This window comes from Chanos chanos, chromosome 12, assembly GCF_902362185.1.
Source record: "Chanos chanos chromosome 12, fChaCha1.1, whole genome shotgun sequence".
Lineage (NCBI taxonomy): Eukaryota > Metazoa > Chordata > Actinopteri > Gonorynchiformes > Chanidae > Chanos > Chanos chanos.
The window spans coordinates 5,187,818-5,210,897 of NC_044506.1; the positions used below are offsets into that span (position 1 = coordinate 5,187,818).

The 23,080-nt window shown below is 46.4% G+C and overlaps 1 protein-coding gene across 1 annotated transcript in view; it reads left to right on the forward strand.

Annotated features, from left to right (window-relative positions):
- Positions 1 to 22,406, forward strand: part of foxo6b (forkhead box O6 b) — a 28,291-nt gene extending 5,885 nt beyond the window's left edge. The window contains exon 2 of the mRNA XM_030789437.1: positions 20,694 to 22,406. Within this exon, the coding sequence (XP_030645297.1) occupies positions 20,694 to 22,406 (1,713 nt within the window). The remainder of the gene's footprint in view (positions 1 to 20,693) is intronic.
- Positions 22,407 to 23,080: the final 674 nt, after the last annotated feature.

Sequence of the window (23,080 nt, forward strand, 5' to 3'; positions counted from 1 at the left end):
ATTCCAAAGATTTCACTGACAAAAGAGTACCAGAATATAACAAGAATAGGAACACCAGTTGAAACCATTTAAAACCCATTTAACCCAATAGAGCTATGGGCAGTGGCTGCTTCACCAGTTCCACACAGTTCCAACCAATAGGATGTAACTGGTGTTGCCTGCTATTTATTGCAACTGGAAACAACTGGTCTCAACTGGTCTCAACTGGTCTAACAAACCCAATAAAATGTCATTGGTAGCATAACTTGCAAAACAATATTATTTAACCTGTGATTTACAGAAAACTAACTATTCAACAACAACAACAACAATAATAACAACAACAACAAAGCAACAACAACAACAACAACAACAATAATAATAATAATAATGTCTCCAAGGGGCTGAAACAATTTACAGACAAAAAAGACAAAATATTCAATTATTAGTATAACACAAATATAGAAAATAATAAAAAACATAATCTTTTCTTCATAAAGCCTTAAAAAGCAATAGGAGTACAACAGCATGGGCTACTACTAAATTTACGTGTAGTTTACGTGTAGTTTTAAGTGTAGTTAACAATTCATGTCAAGAGGGCTAACGTAAACAGATGCTACAGACCTACATTAGTTTTACGCTGTATCGTTGTATCTGCTGACCTGCGTTTAAAAAAACAACAACAAAACAAAACAACTTTTTAACGTGAAAACGCCTCTGGATTGGATCGAAATTGAGGATTTCAAGCCAATCCCTGATGGTTCTCCCCGGAGCCTTGGCCTGTTATGCTCCACTGTCGCCTTCTTTTCACGTTAGTCACACAAATGTGTCCGTTTTAAGAAAAGCAAAGCTGCGAAAATGAGAAATTCGTTTGAATCCCGAAGCTCTCTCGCTCCCTCTCAGACAGGATATCACTGGGAATGAGTCATAAATTGGTGATCCATGGTGAACGCCGGAGGGCAGAGAGGTTTCTCGTGGGAGATTTTAAACTGGAGAGAGAAAGCTGTACGTACGCTGTGAACGGTTTGAGTGGGCGAGACAAGGAGAGACCCAAGTTTAAACTGATCTACGAGGCTTGGGTAAACTGTCTGACATGTTGGGTTGCTACCTAGCTCGTAAAAATACGGTATTACAGAATCGCTCATGAAAATATGTAATCGTTCTTCAAAGCCCCAGAACAAAAAATGAGCAAAATGACGTATCTTTCTCTCTCTCTCTCTCCTGTTTTTTTTTTATAATAAAGATAAGATAAGATTATCTGTTTTATTATCTGTTTTAAAGTTGGCCACAACCGTGTTAAATTGTTGGTATGTTTGTGTACCGTTATGCGTGTTTTTTGGACATTCTCGTTAATGAGCTGGTATAAGAGATTAAGGCGCGAGTGTGTTTCCTGGGTAACTAGTGTGTGGATGCACATACGTAACTAAATGTGTGCGTCCACCGAGCATATTAGTATCCGTGCGCAGTGTGTGTGTGTGTGTGTGCGTGTGCGCGCGCGCATGCGCAGCTCCGGTTAATAATTCAGACGAGGCTCATTATCACTGTAGCACAGATTTCAAACTGATTCCATTTTAATTGCAGCCAAGCTGGTCCACACAGACACCACACATTCACAGCACATAGCTCGCCTACAGCTGTAAACAGCACTGCTTTTACTTAGCAGGTACTTTTCAGTTACTTCCTCTACTTACAAACCGGCGCTGCGTTATCTTTCTCGCTTTAACCGGGCAGATGACTGCTTACTGCTCCTGGGCTTTGTTGAATACTCTCCAAAGCCTTTGTGTATTCAAATATATTGACTCTGAAGCGGAGCGTGTGCTTACATTATAAGCTACTTACATTTTTAATCAGATCTTTATGACGTCCTCTCCCGTTTGGAGAGCTCGGCAAACTAAGATTGATGGACCGTGATCGGGAGGAGAGAGAGTCTGGCTGATTAATGATGCAACACTGGCTCTACCTCTGAAGTTTGACTCACGCTACACTCCACTGGTTTGGTTAAACACTCTACTGCCTCAGACTAAACACTCTGCTGCCCCAGACTAAACACTCTAGTTCAAGTTTCAAGTTTATTTAGAGCCCGATACTACCGTTTACAGTCTCAAAGGGCTTTACATGCCAACAACAAACAAAACAGGACTGCCCCAGACTAAAGACTCTGTCGCTTCAGACTGAACACTCTACCGCCCCAGACTAAAGACTCTGTTGCCCCAACCTGAACACTCTACTGCCCCAGACTAAAGACTCTACTGCCCCAGACTAAAGACTCTGTCGCCTCAGACTGAACACTTTACTGCCCCGACTAGACGTTCTGCTACCCCCTGTTAAACACCTCACCACCCCAGATTAAACACCCCACCACCCCAGATTAAACACCCCACCACCCCAGATTAAACACCCCACCACCCCTGTTAAACACCTCACCACCCCAGATTAAACACCCCACCACCCCAGATTAAACACCTCACCACCCCAGATTAAACACCCCACCACCCCAGATTAAACACCCCACCACCCCAGATTAAACACCCCACCACCCCAGATTAAACACCTCACCACCCCAGATTAAACACCTCACCACCCCAGATTAAACACCCCACCACCCCAGATTAAACACCCCACCACCCCAGATTAAACACCTCACCACCCCAGATTAAACACCTCACCACCCCAGATTAAACACCCCACCACCCCAGATTAAACACCCCACCACCCCAGATTAAACACCTCACCACCCCAGATTAAACACCCCACCACCCCAGATTAAACACCCCACCACCCCTGTTAAACACCTCACCACCCCAGATTAAACACCTCACCACCCCAGATTAAACACCCCACCACCCCTGTTAAACACCCCACCACCCCAGATTAAACACCTCACCACCCCAGATTAAACACCCCACCACCCCAGATTAAACACCTCACCACCCCAGATTAAACACCTCACCACCCCAGATTAAACACCTCACCACCCCAGATTAAACACCCCACCACCCCAGATTAAACACCTCACCACCCCAGATTAAACACCCCACCACCCCAGATTAAACACCTCACCACCCCAGATTAAACACCTCACCACCCCAGATTAAACACCCCACCACCCCTGTTAAACACCCCACCACCCCAGATTAAACACCTCACCACCCCAGATTAAACACCCCACCACCCCAGATTAAACACCCCACCACCCCAGATTAAACACCCCACCACCCCAGATTAAACACCTCACCACCCCAGATTAAACACCCCACCACCCCAGATTAAACACCCCACCACCCCAGATTAAACACCTCACCACCCCAGATTAAACACCCCACCACCCCAGATTAAACACCCCACCACCCCAGATTAAACACCCCACCACCCCAGATTAAACACCTCACCACCCCAGATTAAACACCCCACCACCCCAGATTAAACACTCCGCTGTTCTGAGGACGCGTTCTGTGTCCTCAGACTCACTCTGCTGATGACTTGCTACAGCGAGTTAAAATGTGCGTTTTCTTAGCGAAGCTCGAGAGACGTGGGCTCGTTTGCATTTATTGGATTCATCGCTAACAAATTGAAAATCCTATCACATAGTTTGTCTCTCTCTGTGAATGTTCGTAGCAAACGAACAAAGAATAGCCAAGCAGGGTTTTTTTTTTTTTGACGTGGATTTAAATGTAGCAACAGTTTTAATACCACCGGCGGACTCTCGCTCTCTCTCTCTCTCCAGTCAAAAATATTGACTTTATCACTGTGGAACTTACTGCTATCTACTGGCACACATAAAACCTCTTTGTTTTTTTTCTTTTCGGTGAGTTTTTCTGTGACTAGTGTGTGTGTGTGTGTGTGTGTGTGTCAGGGAGGGGGCAGGAGCAGCGGCAGCGGCAGGCGGGTGGGTAGACAGAGTTGAAGTGTAAGATGACAGCAGAAAGTGGATTTGTGTGTCAGTTTGATGAAAATAGGTCAGGAAGCAGGGCGTACAGCATTTAGTATGCCGGCTGTGCCATGACTGACTCCGAGAGACGACAGATAGCCTTGGATGAACTCTATCTCTCTCTCTTCTCTCTCTTGTCTCTCTCTCTCTCTCTCTTTCTCTCTCTCTCTCTCTGTAATCTGAACTCTGCCATCCCCTGTTGCTGCCCTTTTCTCTCGTTCTTTCTGAGCATGTGGAGCAGTTCTGAAATGAGGAGACGACACGGGACACCAGACGTTGACGAGTCCACCGTCCCTCCCTCTCTCTCTCCCTCTCCCTCTCCCTCTCTCTCTCTCTCTGTTTTAATTGGTTAAGCAGCTGTCTGTCCTGATTTATTGCTGCACCTAAATGTGGTCAGCGTCAAATCTGGTATTCCATTGCGTGTCTGTATAATGGTTGATGACTTGCTAGTGAAGTCAGGCAGGGTCTATTTAACAGTAGAATTAATCTGTCAGTTAGACAGCGCCTGTGAAGACGGAGTGACCGTGATGGATAGAGGAATGAAAAAAAAAGAGGCAAAAGAAGAAGGACAGATATTTAATAAAGAAAAACTTGGATCAGGACAGACGTGGAAAGAACAAGGAATGGGTTTAGGATCTTATGAACTGAAAAAACGAAACGGTTCACTCTTCCCTTCTCCTCACTACATACTGTCAGTGTTTTTTTATATATATTTATATATATATATTCCTTTCCTTTCAAACCAGGAAGACATTTCACATGTCACTGTGTGAAAATGTGTGTTTCATGTTTTGTTTTTTTTTCTTCCATTTTTCCTCCCCAACAGTTGACTGCATAATAGAAAAGATGAAATTAAAAATAAAAAAAAGGAACAGGAAAAGGAAAGAGTGATATTGAGAACTGTGACTTTTAAAGAGAGTATGACTGAAACAAAAAGATAGAAAGAGAGAGAGAGAGAGGGAGAGACCAAGGGGGAGAGAGAGAGAGAGAGGGAAAGAGATAAAATGAAAGAAAGAGAACGAGAGAAAGAGAGAGAGAGCAAGAGAGAGGGAAAGAGAGAAAGGGGGAAAGAGAGAGAGAGTGAGAGCAACGCAGCAAAAGAGTGACAGAATGACAGAGCAAGAGAATGAGAAGGTAAAGGAGAAGAAAAAGAGAGAGAGAGAGAGAAAGAGAGAGAGAGAGAAGAGTGGTTTGTGTGTGCTGCTGGGATTGCGTGACTGAACGGAGGGAGAGCTGGCCTGTCTGTGTAATGCTCTCAAGACGGATATTAAGAGGCTCTGTGCCCAGATTCCTGCTCCCTCAGCTCTGGCCCTCTGTCCTCCCTCTCTCTCTCTCTCTCTCTCTCTCTCTCCCTCCCTCCCTCTCTTTCTCTCTCTCTTTCCCTCTCTCTCTCCCTCCCTCGCCCCCCCCCCCCTCTCTCTCTGTGTGTTAATGATGTGCTCTTGCTCTGTGGTTGAGTGATGCCCACTGACAGCCCCGCTCAGGCGGAAAGACTGTTACTGCCACACCCCCCTTCACACACACACACACACACACAGGCAAATATATACACGCAGACACGCACACACATACACACACATATACTATATATATAGTATATGTGTGTGTGTGTGTACACATATACACACACATATGTATACACACATGTGCAGTTGTGAAAGTGCGTATCCTAATGCACACACACACACACACACACACACATCTCTAAATACGCATTGACAGACAGGGCCCTCTCATACATATGCATTACGGTTGAGAGAGTTAACTGTGAAAAAATGATGTGTGTATGCAGTGTACAGTCATTACCGCATCTCAGTGCACAGACGAAACATATGTCCACATAATGTGTCAAATCACACACACACACACACGCGCGGTGACATGTCATATACACGCATTCACACACAAACACATACACATACATATAAACTTAAAACACTACTCTCCAACAGTGTAACACTGAAGATGTATCTAGTCAACAAACACACGCGCACACACACACGCACACACATATAAAACCGTACTATCAAACAATATAACTTTGGAAATAGAGCACACACACAGACACACACACACACAGACACACACACCAACCCTGTCCTAACTGTTTCTGAGGAGAGAGAGCGAGAGTGAGAGATTTACCTCAGCCTGTCTCCAGTTTCTCACATGTGTCTCCTGTCTCTTGTAAGCACCTCACAGAGGGAGATGCACAAGGGAACTAGCTTTTTTTTTTCTCTCTCTCTCTGTCCCTGTAACAAATGTCTGATCTGAGATACTGAAAGTCATTCCACTCCATGGGCTCTCTCTTCAACACAACACAGGCCTCAACAGTCGATCTCCTCGCCTTCTCCTACACCTGTTCACCGCGTTAACGTCTTTAGGGCCACCGATTTTAACGTAATCTGGCTCTTATACAGGGATTACGGTTCAAACCCCAGTTATTTTTTTTTATCTTTCATTTGGGATGTTTTTAACATGAGATTAACAGACATTTTGCCGGTCTCTTTTTCTCTGAAGCTTAGGGACTCAGCCTTCACACACATGTCCTGTTTTTCCTTTTTTGCGCCGCTGGCGAAATGGCCGGACACCTCCGCGTTTGAGCTGAGCTAAATGCGCGTTAAACCGTCTGAGTCGGGGCTACGGGTGAAACAGATTGTGAAAGAAAGAGAGGGCTTAAGTCCCGTCCCTGGATGACTGTGCAGAGCGTCCTGGTGCGGTGGCTGATATTGTTATTAGATGAAGTGTGTGATTGGCCGGGGTGTGTGTGTGTGTGTGTGTGTGGGGGGAGGAGGGGGAGGGGTGGAGAGCGGCGCCTCTAAGACGCTTCTTCGGCTCTCACGTGCGTCCGTAGAAGGTTCCGGGTTTTCTTTAATGAAGTTTTCAGTGAAGTCTTTTGAAAGAACTTTCGCATTCCTCCTCGGTACCGCACTTTCTTTGCATCGAAACTGACCCCCCACCCCCCACCCCCCACAACCTTCAATGATGCGCGCACACACCAACACAAAACACACTCAAAAACACACATTCCAGCATCTTCATTAGCAATTCATGAGCAGAGTCTCATTAGACTCTAAGTTTTAGAGTGGGCTTCTGAAGTAGTGGAGGGCTAGAAACCCTATTAATATTTCATACTCTCCCATTGAGGAACGAAAAGAGAAAGAGAAAAAAAAGTCGCCCTGTTTCCGCTTTTTGCTACAAAGTCACTCGGATGCCTCCTTTTTGCTTATTTTTTTTTTTTTGTCCTCCTAACATTAGCTTCTTTTCGTTAGACTTCTCTCTCTCTCTCTCTCTCTCTCTCTCTCCTCCGCTCTTGCCGCCAAATAGACCTTAACTCAAACTGACTTAATTGGGCTGTCTTTGTTCCAGGAAATGTGGGCCTACCTTCCATTTCCCTTGGATTTTAACCAAAGAGAGAGAGAGAATGAGTGAGTGAGAGAGAAAGAGAAAGAGAGAGAGAGAGAGAGTTTGTGTGTTTGTGTGTGTGAGAGAGAGAGTGAGTGAAAGAGAGTTGCCTATAAAAAGTGGGTGGGTTTACAGAGAGAGAGAGAGAGAGAGAGAGAGAGTGTTTGTGTGTTTGTGTGTGTGAGAGAGAGAGTGAGTGAAAGAGAGTTGCCTATAAAAAGTGGGTGGGTTTACAGAGAGAGAGAGAGAGAGAGAGAGAGCACGTAATATAAGAGATGGACAGAAGAATGGATGAAGGAAGAGAGAGGAGTTGACGGACAGAGACGTTATGAGGAGAAGGGTGAAAACGAGTACAGGAGAACCTCAAATGAACCCCATACCCCTGAGTACAAAATGTCTGTGTGCATGTGGGATGGTGGGGGGGGGGCATCTAGTATGTTTGAGACAAGCAGACAGAAAAGTGCTATGTCCCCAATATAAACCCATGCATGAATAACTTAATAAAGGTCCTGTGTGTTTGGTGTGTGTGTTTGGTGTGTGTGCATATGCACATATGTGTGTGTGTGTGTGTGTGTGTGTGTGTGTGTGTGTGTAGGAAAGTGGAGAGGCTGAGACATCCAGACTCCCCTTCATCCAAGCCTGTGAGAACGAGACAGACGTCACATTCCCTCAGAATGAGAACCAGACACAGACAGAGGGATGTGAGAGAGAGAGAGAGAGAGATAGAGAGAGAGACAGAGAGAGAGACAGAAAAAGAGATCTTCCTTGCGGCTGTGACTATATAGCGTGTGTGGTGTGTATGTGTGGTGTGTGTGTGCGTGTGTATGTGTGTGTGTGAGTGTGGACGTGTATATGTTAGTATGTTTGCATTTTCTTGATGGGTGTTTATATGGATTGATGGGGCACCGAATTACTAGACACACACGCACACACATGCACGCACGCACGAAAACACAAACACACACGACCATTTTACTTGTGAGGCCAGTGAGTTTATGTGGTATTCGTACCACTCCCTGTGTCTGGTTTAAACTCTTATGGTGTATGTGCGCACACGCGCACACACACACACACACACACACACACACACACACACACACACACACACAGAGAGTAACACATCAGGACAATCAGAGAGAGAGAGGGAGATGTGCAAAGCAGGATGGAACCAATTTTCTTCATTCTGAAGCCAGAAAACACGTTTGAACTAGAGACTCTGGATGTTCTTTCACTCCATCTCCCTGTGTGACCCCCACTCCCCCTCCCCCCCTCCCCCACCCCCCATTCATGTGTTTAGCTCATTTGCCTGTTCACTACACACTCTGTTTTCATCACACATCTCCCTGTTCACGACAAACACTCTTTCTCTCTTTCCCCAGCCTGTTCACTACACACTCTGTTTTCCTCTCTGTTACTGGTGTATTAGGTACACACTCTGTTTTCCTCTCTGTCACTGGTGTATCAGGTACACACTCTGTTTTCCTCTCTGTTACTGGTGTATTAGGTACACACTCTGTTTTCCTCTCTGTCATTGGTGTATTAGGTACACACTCTGTTTTCCTCTCTGTCATTGGTGTATTAGGTACACACTCTGTTTTCCTCTCTGTCATTGGTGTATTAGGTACACACTCTGTTTTCCTCTCTGTTACTGGTGTATTAGGTACACACTCTGTTTTCCTCTCTGTCACTGGTGTATTAGGTACACACTCTGTTTTCCTCTCTGTTACTGGTGTATTAGGTACACACTCTGTTTTCCTCTCTGTCATTGGTGTATTAGGTACACACTCTGTTTTCCTCTCTGTTACTGGTGTATTAGGTACACACTCTGTTTTCCTCTCTGTTACTGGTGTATTAGGTACACACTCTGTTTTCCTCTCTGTCACTGGTGTATTAGGTACACACTCTGTTTTCCTCTCTGTTACTGGTGTATTAGGTACACACTCTGTTTTCCTCTCTGATGTCGGTGTATAAGGTACACACTCTGTTTTCCTCTCTGTCACTGGTGTATAAGGTACACACTCTGTCTTTTTTATTCCTCTGTGCTCCGGTCTACAGTCTTCGAGCTGTTGGCTTAAAGCTGCGCTGTGGTTTGATCAGTACCTGTACGCGTACGTGTGCCGTGTTTGTACTCCTCTGTTCATAAGCAGGGTTATCTTATGGAACACTGCGTTGTGTTGTATAACATGCTGCGTTGTGAAATGCCGTGTGGTGAGGTTTTCTGTTGTGTTCTGTTACACTGTGTTGTGTTGTGTGACATGCAGTGTTATGTTGTGTGATGTGTGTTATGGTGTGTGGTGTTGGGTTTGTGTTATGCTGTGTATCACATCATGCTGTGTGATGTTGTGTTGTGTTGCGTAATATGCTGTTTGATGTTGTGTTGTGTTGTGTTGTGGTGTGTTGTGTTGTGTTGTGTTGAGTCTGGGTTGTGGTCTGCTGTTCAGGGCCATACTATGCCATTCTGTCCTTTCTAACTGAGTTTGTGTGACTTGGGAATGAGTAGCATTGCGCATTGTGTTGTGTTGTGTTGTGTTGTGCGATGTTGTGTAGCGATGTGGTAATTTATTGTTACGCTGTTTTGTCTGCTGTTCACTGTTTTGTGCTGCTCTGTATCATGTCACATTACAGTGTGTTGTGTTTTGTTTTGTTACATTGTATTGTATTGTATTGTGTCGTGTTGTGTCACGTTGTTTTGTGTTGTGTCGTGTCGTGTTGTGTTGTGTTGTGTTGTGTTGTGTTGTGTTACATTGCGTTGAGTTGTGTTACTGTATTGTCCTTTGTTGCACTGCGTTGTGCTGTGCTGTGTCGTGTTACATTGCGTTGAGTTGTGTTACTGTGTTGTCCTTTGTTGCACTGCGTTGTGCTGTGTTGTGTCGTGTCGTGTTGTGTTACATTGCATTGAGTTGTGTCACTGCGTTGTGCTGTGCTGTGTCGTGTCGTGTTACATTGCATTGAGTTGTGTTACTGTATTGTCCTTTGTTGCACTGCGTTGTGCTGTGCTGTGTCGTGTTACATTGCGTTGAGTTGTGTTACTGTGTTGTCCTTTGTTGCACTGCGTTGTGCTGTGCTGTGTCGTGTTACATTGCGTTGAGTTGTGTTACTGTGTTGTCCTTTGTTGCACTGCGTTGTGCTGTGCTGTGTCGTGTTACATTGCGTTGAGTTGTGTTACTGTGTTGTCCTTTGTTGCACTGCGTTGTGCTGTGTTGTGTCGTGTCGTGTTGTGTTACATTGCATTGAGTTGTGTCACTGCGTTGTGCTGTGCTGTGTCGTGTCGTGTTACATTGCATTGAGTTGTGTTACTGTATTGTCCTTTGTTGCACTGCGTTGTGCTGTGCTGTGTCGTGTTACATTGCGTTGAGTTGTGTTACTGTGTTGTCCTTTGTTGCACTGCGTTGTGCTGTGCTGTGTCGTGTTACATTGCGTTGAGTTGTGTTACTGTGTTGTCCTTTGTTGCACTGCGTTGTGCTGTGTTGTGTCGTGTCGTGTTGTGTTACATTGCATTGAGTTGTGTCACTGCGTTGTGCTGTGCTGTGTCGTGTCGTCGTGCCTTGAAGCCTGTTCTCGTGTTCTGTCGTGTTCCATCGATCCTCCTCTCTGGGCTTGATCCTGGCGATGAACCCACTGAAGGCTTAGTAGAGTTGGGGAGTGTTTGGAGAAGTCTGGCGGTTCACTCCAGGACAAGAGCGTTGTAGGAGGCTCAGCTGAGCACATCCCCAGCGTTTTAGTTTTGAATAGTTTAAAACTGGTTGGCGGCCATCTTGTGCAGTCACCAGCTGACAGGCACAATAAGAGGCGGCACGGTGTGGCTAGCATGCGCGCACTTCTGTGGGAAACACGGAGGAAAATGGCGCTCTCTAAAAAAAAACAAACAAACAAACAAACAAAAAACCCAACAACCTCTTTTCTTTCCCATTTGTAGGCTTCTCTTGACTGGAGTCTTTTATTTTGTCTTTATTCTCTCTCTCTCTCTCTCTCTCCCTCGCTGTCTCTCTCTCTCTCTGTGAATTTTCACAGTGCATTCTCTCACTTTTTTCCTCCTCTTTTTTTCAGTCAGTTTGCCTACCACCCCCTCTTCTTGTTTATAAATCTTTTTTCTTTCAACGTCTTAACTATAACCCCCCTTCCTACCTCCCTCACCCATATACACCCGCACACACACGCATACATAACACACACACACACACGCACACACACCACTCACTCTGTGTGTGTGTCTCTCTCTCCCTCACGTTCATTCTCTTCTCTGTATTCTTCTGTTTCTTTTCCTCTTTTTTTTCTCTCTGTCTACTATGGTCAGGTCTCAGGGGGAAAGACAGTTGGCAGGAAGCAGGCTTGCTGCCATAGCAACAGGAACCCTCCCTCTCCCACAGGTCTCCTTAGCAACTGGTAGCTTGGCATTGTTGTAATGAGAATGCCCGGCGTGCCAGGCTAAGAGTGTGTTTGTGCGCGTGTGCGTGCGCGTGTGTGTATGTGTGTGTGACACCGTAAAGGAGCGGAAAATCTGACGGCATTTTGTGGAGGCTCTTAATAAAATAGAGCAGCGTTTTAGTTTTTTTTTTTTTTTTTTTCCTCAAACATATTGTTGGGCATCATTTGAGAGGTGTATTGTTTGCGGCTCCCTCAGTGTGTGTGTGTGTGTGTGTGTGTGTGTGTGTATGCGTGCTTGCCCTTTTCAATGTCTCTATATGGAACCAGGAGAGATTCTTCCTCTTTGCCGGACCACAGACTGTCTGTATCCCTCAGCGGCTTCACTGTAGTTTATAGTTTTACTAATTGTCCTGTTTTCCATTCCGGAGCAAGAAAAGGCCTCTGACCCTTTAATAGAAAGCCTAATGTGATGCTGAAGCGTTTGTTAAAACACACACACACACACACACACACACACACACATGAATCTGAGAATATTTTAATTAACAACCCTTATGCTTCCTGATCAGTTTCTGCTTGATTAAAAAGCTCAAGTCCTTCCACGCCCTTAAACTGCAGTAATCGAAGTGAGACACAATTAATGATCCACTAATTAATTCCACATACTCTGCCGAGGACACGGGACGACTTTGTGTAAAATGATCAGACGATATCATAAGCTTTTGTGAAGTTTATCAGTATCATTTCAGTTCTTTTGTAAAAAAGATGCTTGGGCCGAATTGTGCTGGTAATGCGGTACACGCTTTTTCAGACGCACATTGTCACTGAAGTCAAACTTCAGCGTTTCGCGTTAAGACTCCCTTATAACAATGTACTTCATTGTTTAGTTACGATGTTATTAATGTTATTACGAATGATCAACCTGTTACGTGGCTCACCGTGTCAGTCGTGTAAAAGTATATTCAAATCAGTTAAATGATATTACCTTAAATACTGCATCCGGTGAAACGAAGCACTCGCTACGTTCTCATTCAAATCAAAACAAATAACAAAACAAATAAACAAGCAAAATAATTACTATAATTAAAAATAACTAAAAATATACAGCACGTGGTGAAATTGCAGTTTGATACGTTTTCGGTCTGCTTACAATTTCAGAATTAACAGAAAATTCTAACGTTAAGTTAAGTTCTGGAGCTGGAACACTGTGACATCACTGTTCAGCACTGGGGTGTGTGTATTTAGTGCTTGTCAGATCCTTTTTTGACGCTTTAAGCCCTTACCCATTCGGTGATCGTGGACAGCTTGAGAAAGCCAGAGAGCTGCTTTCCCATGGTTTTAATAGAATCGCCAAGATTCTATTTAAAATGGCAGATGAACGGAGAAAACCGTATGACCACAGATTTTTTTTTTTAATGTAGTTTAAACCTATGCGCTGGCTTCAAGCGTTGTGGTCGTCTCAGTGAAATGTACCGACTCTTCGACATTATACGCTGTGTTAACATTTCAGTGTTTTAAGTTTAAATCTAAAGAAAAACGGACAATTTGTGTTTGTGTGTGTGTGTGTGTCTGTCTGCGTGCCTGTGTGTGTCTGCGTGTGAGTGTGTGTGTGTGAAGCTCAGGTGTGAGGACATCTGTTTTTTCTTTTCTTTTTTTTGTAATGGAGGTGTGTGTGTGTTTGTGTGAGATCTCCCACAGGTGTCTGGGTCCTCCACCTGTCGTGTGAAGCTTCAGGGGGTAAGGTGGAGGATGTGTGTGCGTGTGTGCGTGTGTGTGTGTGTGTGTGTGTGTGTGTGTGTGGGTGGCGTCTTAGCCGCCTAACTTCGCCGCGTTCTCGACGGGCTTCTCGCCGCTCGGATCCCAGGCACAGTTTTACCCGTGGGGGCCCCCGCGCTGCGCTGGGCGCACGCAGACGCGGAGAGCTGGCCGCGCCCTCCGGGCGGGGCATCGCTGGCACGTTCGAGAGGATTTTCCGATCCCCTGCCCTGCTCTCAGATGCTCGTTAATCTGCCCGCTCTATTTTTAACCTCCTCCCCCTCCTCTCCCTCCCTCCCTCTGTCCGTCACCGCTCCATCCTTCGCTGTCTCCCTTCCCTGGAGTCCTTTTTTTTCCTCCTGTTACGGGAGGACTCTGCCCAGTTTGGCCCGAAGCTCCAATTAGAGCTCCGTCCGTTGGGGCTGGAAGCTCGGTAGCTGTTACCTCCACCTACAGACCCTGGGGGGGTTCTTACCCTTCTCCCCCACTGCCCAGGACACCTCACTCAGGTTGGGCTGCAGCTTCAGACGTTACTCCCCTCTACTCCGGTTTCTTCCTGGAGGCTGGAAGTCCACGGGGAGAAAGGAGATTGAAAGGCCTTCTGCTACCTCAGGATGTGTTTTGCTTTACCTCTGTCCTGAACTCTGCATGAAAAGATGTATGTGCCAATCTGAAAACGTTGTCAAAGGTTATGAATCTTTTTTTTTTTTGTTCTGTAATTGGTATTGTTACTGTAATAAATGAGGGAAGGTCTGGTAGACAGTTGTAGTAGCCTGGAAGCACGACAGCTTATGCTAGCGTTAGGGGACAACGACATTGTCATATGTTAGCTCTGTTTGAGTTGAGCCAGAATTTGTTTTGTCTTTTTCCCCCTCCACTACTCCTCCTTTAGCACCCACCCCCCTCCCCCCGCACCCTGCCCCCCCCCCACCGCCTTTATTTCAAAACTCGTGAAGCTTCCACCTTCCACTACCCCATTAATACGTTTGCCTGCGAGTTCTCTTTCTTTCTTTCTTTCTTTCTTTCTTTCTTTCTTTCTTTTTTTCTCTCTCTCCTTTCGAACAGACAAGCGCCGCCTGTGACATCAACCAGAGGAAGTGCATCTTTAGCGTTGGCTAATTTCCATCGATTGCCTCCAGACAGGCTTAGCAGACGAGCCCCCCATTCTCACACAGAGCTCTCATTTGAAGTCTCCCTGCCTGCAGAAAGCTCTCCACAATGATCCCAGTCAGCACTTTTATCTTCTCCCTCTCCCTCTCTCTCTCTCTCTCGTGCTTATTATCAAATAAATGCGAGGCAGAGAGAGAGAGAGAGAGAAAGAAAGAGAGAGAGAGATACCCATTGACAGGACCATGCATAATGACTCCTGGCTGTGTGAAATGGATTAATAAATAATGGTTGAGCACGGCACAAAACAGCCGTCGCTCTTGGTCCGCTAGCTCGCAAGAATGCTCCACAGAACAATTCCCAGAACACTCGACGGAACGTTCTGGACCGTGTCGAATGGAACACCACGCGGAATGCGAAACAGAATGGTGGCTTGGAATGCTCCGAGGAGAGCGCTCTGTAAATTAGAACGCTTCTGGAAATGTAAAAATGGATAGTAACACAATATGATTTGCGCTACACAACTGTTCTTCAGAGTGAGGTTTCACTCTGAGGTTTCACCCCCCCCCCCCGCCACTCTCCACATATATGTACACACACACACACACACACACACACACACATACGCACACACACACACACGCACACGCACACACACACACGCGCACACACACACACACACACACACACACACACATACACACACACACGCACGCACACACATATACATACATACATACTTCAGTATTGTTGTTTTTTTGTTTTTTTTTGTTTTGTGTTTTTTTTTTTTGGTGTCCAAAACTGGAAGTAAAGCCCAAATGAATAAAAGGAAGGAAAAATATGGAGATAGAAGAAGGTTGTTAGGTTGTATTGTTGGGTTGTATTGTTGGGTTGTATTGTTGTTGATTGCTAAAAGAATATTTTAGGGTTGTATTGTTGTTGTAGCAGTATTGTAGCAGATGTTGAAGGTTGTTCTAAAGGCACCCCTGACATTCTGACGTTTTTCTGATCCGTTCTGTTTTTCTGGTACGTTCTGAGCTGTCATTCCGTCCTTGGTTTCCACATGATCACTACATCGGTGAAGCGCTCGGAGAAGCTTGTATGAGAGCTCACCCCAGATCTGAGACATTGGGCAAAAAGGTTGCAGACTCCTTGATACTGCATTAAGTCGACTTGATCGAGGTCTCTGCAACTTGCGTTTTGCAGTTGAGATCAATGGGCCACCAATAGAGAAAAATCGATCGTCTGAAACCTGGAGGCTCAGCTAATTGAGGGGAAATCTCAGAATTTCGGGGGCCGGTATTGATCTTTTTCGTAAGATGACATTTATTTTTTGGTTCGGGGCCTTAAGTAATTAAAACTTCACTGAATTACTCACCAATAACTCCGAAGCTTCGGTTCCCCCAGACAGTCACGACGAAGGTGCGAAATTCAAAGCCACATTCGCCTACCCAGTCCGACTAACGGCTGCTTTACTTTAACGAGGGAAACCACTCCTCCACTCAACCACGTGTTGGTTTATTGGTGCTGTTGGTGTTTTTTGGTCAGTCAAAGGAAACTGTTAAACCAAGTCTTTCCATGTAAAAGTGCATTTAAACGACTTGCTGTGGGCAGCTGTGTCTCACACCAAAAAAAAAACAAGAACAGGAGGGTGGAGTGGAGACTCGTTCTGGCTGGCGCCAGGCGGTTGAGTTTTGCGATGGTACCGATGTATAAAATTTAATTTGTCGCGTTATGGGCAACACAAATACTTCAGACCTCATCACGGGACTCGTTGAGCACCGTTTGATCATTCTAATGGAGCTATACGCAGTCGTATATAACCTGCAGATAAATCCATTACATCCGTTACATGGAAAAGAGAGAGCCGTGTTTGTGTTTGTTTGGAAACAAAATGTTTTTTACGAGATGGGGTGGGGGGCAGTTGGACAAAGTTTGTGCCAGACATTTCAGCGATATAATTAAGTACCACCTACCCGACGAGCATATGATCCCCAGGGAGTTTAGAGCAGTTATAGGGGTTACACCCATCTGAGGAGTGTCCAGACTTAACTGGGATTAGCCCCAAATTCCCAGGGATTACCCGGGCTGCAGTGGGATTAAGTGAGATTTTAGGAAAGGGGTGGAGGTGATTGTGGGGGTGACGCGGCATGGGTGTGTGTGAGTGTGTGTGTGTGTGTGTGTGTGTGTGTGTGTGTGTTTGTGTGGGAGTAGGCCGACTGGCCAAAGTGCTTACCAGCCACTGACTCACAGGATAGAGAGTGTCTGGGTCAAACTAGTGGTCACGGAAGAGCTATTTATATTGCAGACCACACAGTGGCTTTGCAGATGTGCCTTTCAGTGGGTTTAGCACATCTCCTCAAGGCAAAGCTTTTCCAGAGCGACACTACATTCATCAATGTCAGCTTCTCAACGTATTTTCAGATAGTTCCAACTCGGAATTTTGGAACTCACCGACAGATGGCGAGGTTCTTTGTTCTTGTTTGACCACGTCTTTGTGGCATCAAAATGCAGAACCTTAGAACCTCGTCAGAGAACGCGACAAGTTTGTGCGTTTTTACTTCGACGTGCTCATTTACGCTGTCGCGCAGAAACCATTTTCTTTCTTTCTTTCTTTCTTTCTTTTTTTTTTTTTTTTTTTTTACAGATCAACGATGCCGGTCTTCCTTTTAACAAGTTGATCCGTGCTCTGGCGTTGCAGTTGTAGTACTACTAGTCGTCTTGGTGGAAGTCATGACATTCGTGTGCTTGATTTGCTAATCAGCCTTCCTCTGAGACTGTGTCTGTGCTTCTGCTGTTGATTGAACCTCCCCTGTGTATTGACTGAGCTGTCTGACAGCGGGAGATGAGAAGCTGTTTGGAGTTACCTGCTAGCATCAAAAGGCATTCTGTGTTTTTTTTTTTTTTCCTTCTTTTTTTTTTCCTCTCCCTCTTTTTTCCTTCCCCACCAGCACTCCAACCACCATCACCATCCCCGCCACCGGCATCGCTTCCCGCTCTCACGTACGGTTTACGCCGTCGTCATGGTTACCCGCCTTCGGAGCCGTCGAGCTGTCAGGGCTTCGTTCTCTGATCACCTGACTCGGGGTCCTTTTTTTTTTTTCCGACGCCCGGCCTCGTTCACGACGCCATCATTCAATTTGGCTTTGATTAAGTCCCACTCCGCCGGTGCCGCGACGCCACGGCATCTGCCTGTTTCAGCGGCATGTGGCTCCGACACAATTTGGCAGAGTGTCACGCGGAGAGAGAGAGGGAAAAAAAAAGGCTAAAAGAACATAAATACATCCCGTTTATCCAATTTTTTTCACTCCCTCCGAGTGAAGAGCGGAGTCAAAGCAGCATGTGTTGGGTGAGGGACGGGTGTAAAATTACTCTCTCAGACTTTCAGGAGAAAGAGAGAGAAAGAGAGAGAGAGACAGAGAGAGAGACAGAGAGAGAGAGAGAGCGGTGGGGAGGGGTGGATAGGTAGGAGGGGTGGGGTGGACTTTTGTGTTGATCTCAAGCTGAACTGTAAATTTTCACTGAGGTAATTGGCTCTTCTCAGTGACTGATACCTGCTCAGTGGTTTGGAGCCATAATGGTTCTCAGAATCACTGTTGAAAACAAGAGGCCGTTACCCGCTCTGTGTGTGTGTGTGTGTGTGTGTGTGTGTGTAAAACAGACGGCCAAATGTGATAAATGAAGTATAGATGGACTAATACGACGACTTGAAGAAGCATGTATGTGTGGCACTGATGTGTGAGTGATATAGTGTTAGACTGTCCTATTTGTTTTCGTCATTTCCACAGTTTTCCATCTCAGTGGGTGAATGAAAATGGTGTCGCTGACAGGTTATGAGTACAGGGACTCAAGAGACACGGAGAGTGAGATAGAGAGAGTGATAAACAGATGCAGGGACATGAGTAGGGAGATGACTGAGTGTGTGTGTGTGTGTGTGTGTGTGTGTGAGGGAGAGAGAGAGAATCCAAGAGAAAAGCATGATGGAGAGGTGGGTGTGAATTCAGGAGAAGCAGTAGAGATTAGAAAGCAAGAGAAAGGGAGGGTGTGTGTGTGTGTGTGTGAACAATCACTGCCCTAATAGTGCCACACACACACACACACACACACACACACACACACACACACACACACATATTGTATGAATGCAGTATGAACAGATACTAAAACGTCGAGGAACAGACATAGTGAGTTTTTCTATGTGTCTTATATTCTAGTCTGAGTGCGATTAAAATAGTCTTCATACAGCATGCCGCAGTTTGCAGTGATCTGATGTTAATCGCTTTTGCCGTAGTGTAATCTTGACATCAATTCTAATAAAGCTTTAATGAATTGAACTAAACTGACTGGAAAAACTGACGTCTGCACCACTGGGAGTAAGAACTACCATACAGAAAAACTTACAACCGAGACTGAGTGAGAGAGAGAGAGAGACAGACAGACAGAGAGAGAGTGAGAGAGAGAGAGAGATAGTGAGAGAGAAGGAGGGGGGGGGTGGATGAGTGCTACATCCTGTATAGAGTGTGGTTCACGAGCATACTGTGGCAAGAGGACGATATGGAGAGAAACAGATGGGAGGATTTGGCCCTTACAACACTGAGAGAGAGAGAGAGAGAGAGAGAGACAGAGAATTAGAGAAAGATAGAGAGAGAGGGAGAGCCAGAGAGAGAGGGAGAGAGCAAGAGAAAGAGAGGTTGGAAGAGAGGGAGAGTGAGAGAGAGAGAGAGAGAGGGAGAGAGAGAGAGAGAGAGAGTGCCACCGAGAAAACTGACTGGCTGTGATGTGATGTGCGTTTGTGAAATGCCTTCTTCAGGCCTGATGTAGGTATCGGGCTAATATTAGCCACTGATGCTGCTACAGCAGCCAAGACTCACCCATAACCACACACACCGCCAAGAGGAGAGGAGTCCAGTTGAAAGGAACTCCTCTTAAACATTCCATATCTCTCCCCCTACATCCTTCCATTTTCACAACCGATCCATCCCTCATCCGTCAACCTGGTTTCATCCGTCTCCTGGTTTCATAAGCAATTTTTTTTTTTTTTTTTACTGAAAACCTCCTTAAACTATAGCTTTATTTATTTTTCTTTAAGGGTTTGATTTCTAAAGGAATGACAGGTGTGAGAAATGTGCCAACTGGCTGAACGTTTTTTTTGTTTTGTTTTGTTTTTTTTTTAAATCCCACTCCCTTTAACTGTTGTCACCTACACAACAATGCAACTGGATCTGCCCTTCTGGTAAAAAAAAAAAAATACATCTTCTACTGGATTCGAAGGAACTTTCTCTCCCTTCCTCCCCCCTCCATTCCCTCCCTTCATCTCTGTCTCTCTCTCTCTCTCTCTCTCTCTCGCTCTCTTTCTCTTTCTCTTTCTCTTTCTCTCATATCCTCTGGTATCTGTTTCTTTGTCTGGTGCTCCCCCAGTTTCTGCCTTTTGCCAAAATCATGCCTCTCAGTGGTCTCGCTCTCTTTCTCTCTCTCTCTCTCTGGCTTCTCTCCTCGTTCGGAGGCCTGCAATCGATAGAGGTGTCTGCGACTGCGCTGCCACGTGTGATTCATTTCGGTAACCTTGGTGACGGCTTGATGCGCGGGCACTGGCGTGCGTGCGCCGATCCCCTTGCAGTAGTATGACTCAGAGTGCGTGCTGCACAGAGAAACTAGGCTGCTTACTGTATTGATCGCTTCAGCTGCTAAGAGCTTTTTTCGCGGCTCGCTGCACAGCATGCTCAGATACTCCTTTGCAGTATATGCTTTTTTTGTTTGTTTGTTTGTTTGTTTGTTTTTTCATAATGTAGGCCAGTGCTTTCGTGCTTAATGAATCTGTGCAGGAGTATATGTTGCGTATATATCATGTTTGACATGTTTGTGCGTGTAGGTAAACTTCCACGAATACTTTGGGGTAATTATCTATCTTTTTAGCACAAAATTTAGATTTTAAAGCTATTTTTTAAAGCTGTTTGTGTTATGATCGATAAGAGTTGCGACTTGCAGTTAAAAAGTAATTGGTATATATACTGATCAGTATTCCAGTTTTAAAACCATCAACAATGTGCATATTGACCTTTTTTTCTGAGATACAATATGTTATGCATTTCCCCAGAGTTTAACAGTCTCTCTCTCTCTCTCTCTCTCTCTCTGTTCTCCTCTTTTTCTCATTCTGCAGAATTCCATCCGTCACAACCTGTCCCTGCACACTCGTTTTATCCGCGTCCAGAATGAAGGCACGGGCAAGAGTTCTTGGTGGATGTTGAATCCAGAAGGCGGGAAGATGGGTAAAGGCCCTCGACGACGCGCCATATCCATGGACAACGGGACCAAGTACCTTAAAACCCGTGGACGTGTCAGTCGCAAACGGGCCGTGCCCGGAGGTGGGGTAGGCCTGGGGAGAGGTCTGGGGGCTGGTCCCGGGATGCAGGGATCCCCAGAGCACGGCAGTCCGGCAGGGAAAGGCGGAGTCGGAGTGGGAGGCGAAGAGTTCGACACCTGGACGGATCTCCACTCCCGAACCAGCTCGTCCGCGTCTACGCTAAGCGGCTGCCTGTCTCCGATACTTGCCGAGGCGGAACCGGACGAGCCGGAAGAGGGCGGACTGTCCTGTTCGGCCTCCCCGCGGCTTTACCCGAGCCCATCCAGCACCCAGTCCCCTGCCCTGGGGACGGGCAGCCACTGCCCCTCTGTGGAGCTCCCCCAGCTGACAGACCTTACGGGAGCCATTAGCTTGGATGAAGGGTACTCCCAGACCGCCCAGCTAAAACGCAATGGGTTCCCTTATGGTCCCAAGGGCGACAGCTCCTACTGCGGGTCCGTCTACGGTCAGCCGTCCATAGGGATGCTGAGGCACCACACCCCTATGCAGACCATCCAGGAGAACAAGCCAACCAGCTTCCAGCGCCCCCTAAGGGGCTACTCAGAGAACAACGCCTTGGAGAGCCTGCTGGCTGGCGGGCCACAGTACGGCGGAAAGGACATGGTGATGGGTCAGGGAGCAACGGCCCACGCGCTCATCTCGCACGGTCACAATCAGAACAGCGGTCACAATCCCTCTCGGAACCACGAGCACGGCGGTCACAATCAAGATCACGGCCAAAGCCTTCACAACGGTCACAGGTCGAGTCATGACCAGAACCACAACAACCACAACCACCATCACAACCAGAATCCCTCTCACAAGCATCATCCCGGTCTTGACTACAACCAAGGTCACAAACACCACCCGGGGCACGAGTACAGCCAGAGTCATGACCACAAGCTCAGTGCCAGCCCCAACCCGAACCACTTGCACAGTCACTTACACGGTAGCCCGAGACAGCCTGCCCCGTCTCCTCGGGTTAACAGTGACATGCTTCAACCCTATAACCTCAAATCACCCAGCCTCTATGGTCCCCGTGCTCACCTCCCCTCCACAGCCTTACCGCCAAACCCAGCTGGCGTCATCGACGTTCCCCAAGACCCCTGCCGCCTGGCTTCAGCTCCCCACCCGAGACACCAACCCTACCCCAACCAGCACCACCACCAGGGAATGAGGGAGCCTTGGCATGAAGGATACTATCACCACCAACACCAACACCATCAACAGCAACACTCCCAAACCGCAGGTTATCACGGAAACCCCCACCCCCACCACCCTCATCACCCGCACCAACCTCCTCACAATCGGCATCCGTCGAACCTGGACATGGAGGTTCTCCCCAGCAGTCTGGACTGTGACGTGGAGTCCATTCTCCTCAACGACTTCATGGACTCTGAAGGGATGGACTTCAACTTTGACGGTTCCCTGTCGCAGGGCGTTGGCGTAGGAATGGGCTTAGGTATGGGCATGGGGGTGTTCGCAGGACCTCCGCAGGCTCACAACAGCCAGAGCTGGGTGCCCGGATGAGGATGGCAACGGTGGAAAAATGACTCTAAAGGGAAAAAAAAATCACCCATAAAGCCTTGGGAGTGACCTGTCGGGTCAACGTTCAGGAAAAAGACTGATAATATTGCGACAAGCAGGACATGTCTCAGCTCCTAATGTCTCCTACCGTCCTAAGGTCACCTTTCCAATCTACTCTATCTCCTCTTCTTTTTCTCTCTCTCTCTCTCTACCTCTCTCTTTCCATACCCCGTCGTGGAGTTTCTTGAGCCCGATTCCGTGCCCACGGGCAACGTCCTTCAGTCTGTTGTCCATCTATCACTTTCATAATTTACTGGTCAGAAGCTCTTAAGCACTTTACATCCATCCATTCAGATGCAGTAATGGCGAAACCTGGGCCACCTGAGGGGAAATCACAGCGTCCTCTGGCCTGAGTTTAATGTATGCAAATGACTCTGTTATCCTTCAAGAAGAGAGGAAAAGAACAACTCCAAAAAAAAACAACAAAACAGCGTCTCTGTTTTTCTATGGGAGTAAGGAACTGAGCGGTTGCATAATAAGCTATCCATGAACCTGCGCCCATGAAAATGTGGTGTGTGCGCTGTTGGGAGATGCGTGTGTGTGAATGTATGTGTATGTATGTGCGAGCGTGTGTTGGATAGCTTTATTTGCATCTGTAGAACTCGTTGTTCGTTGTT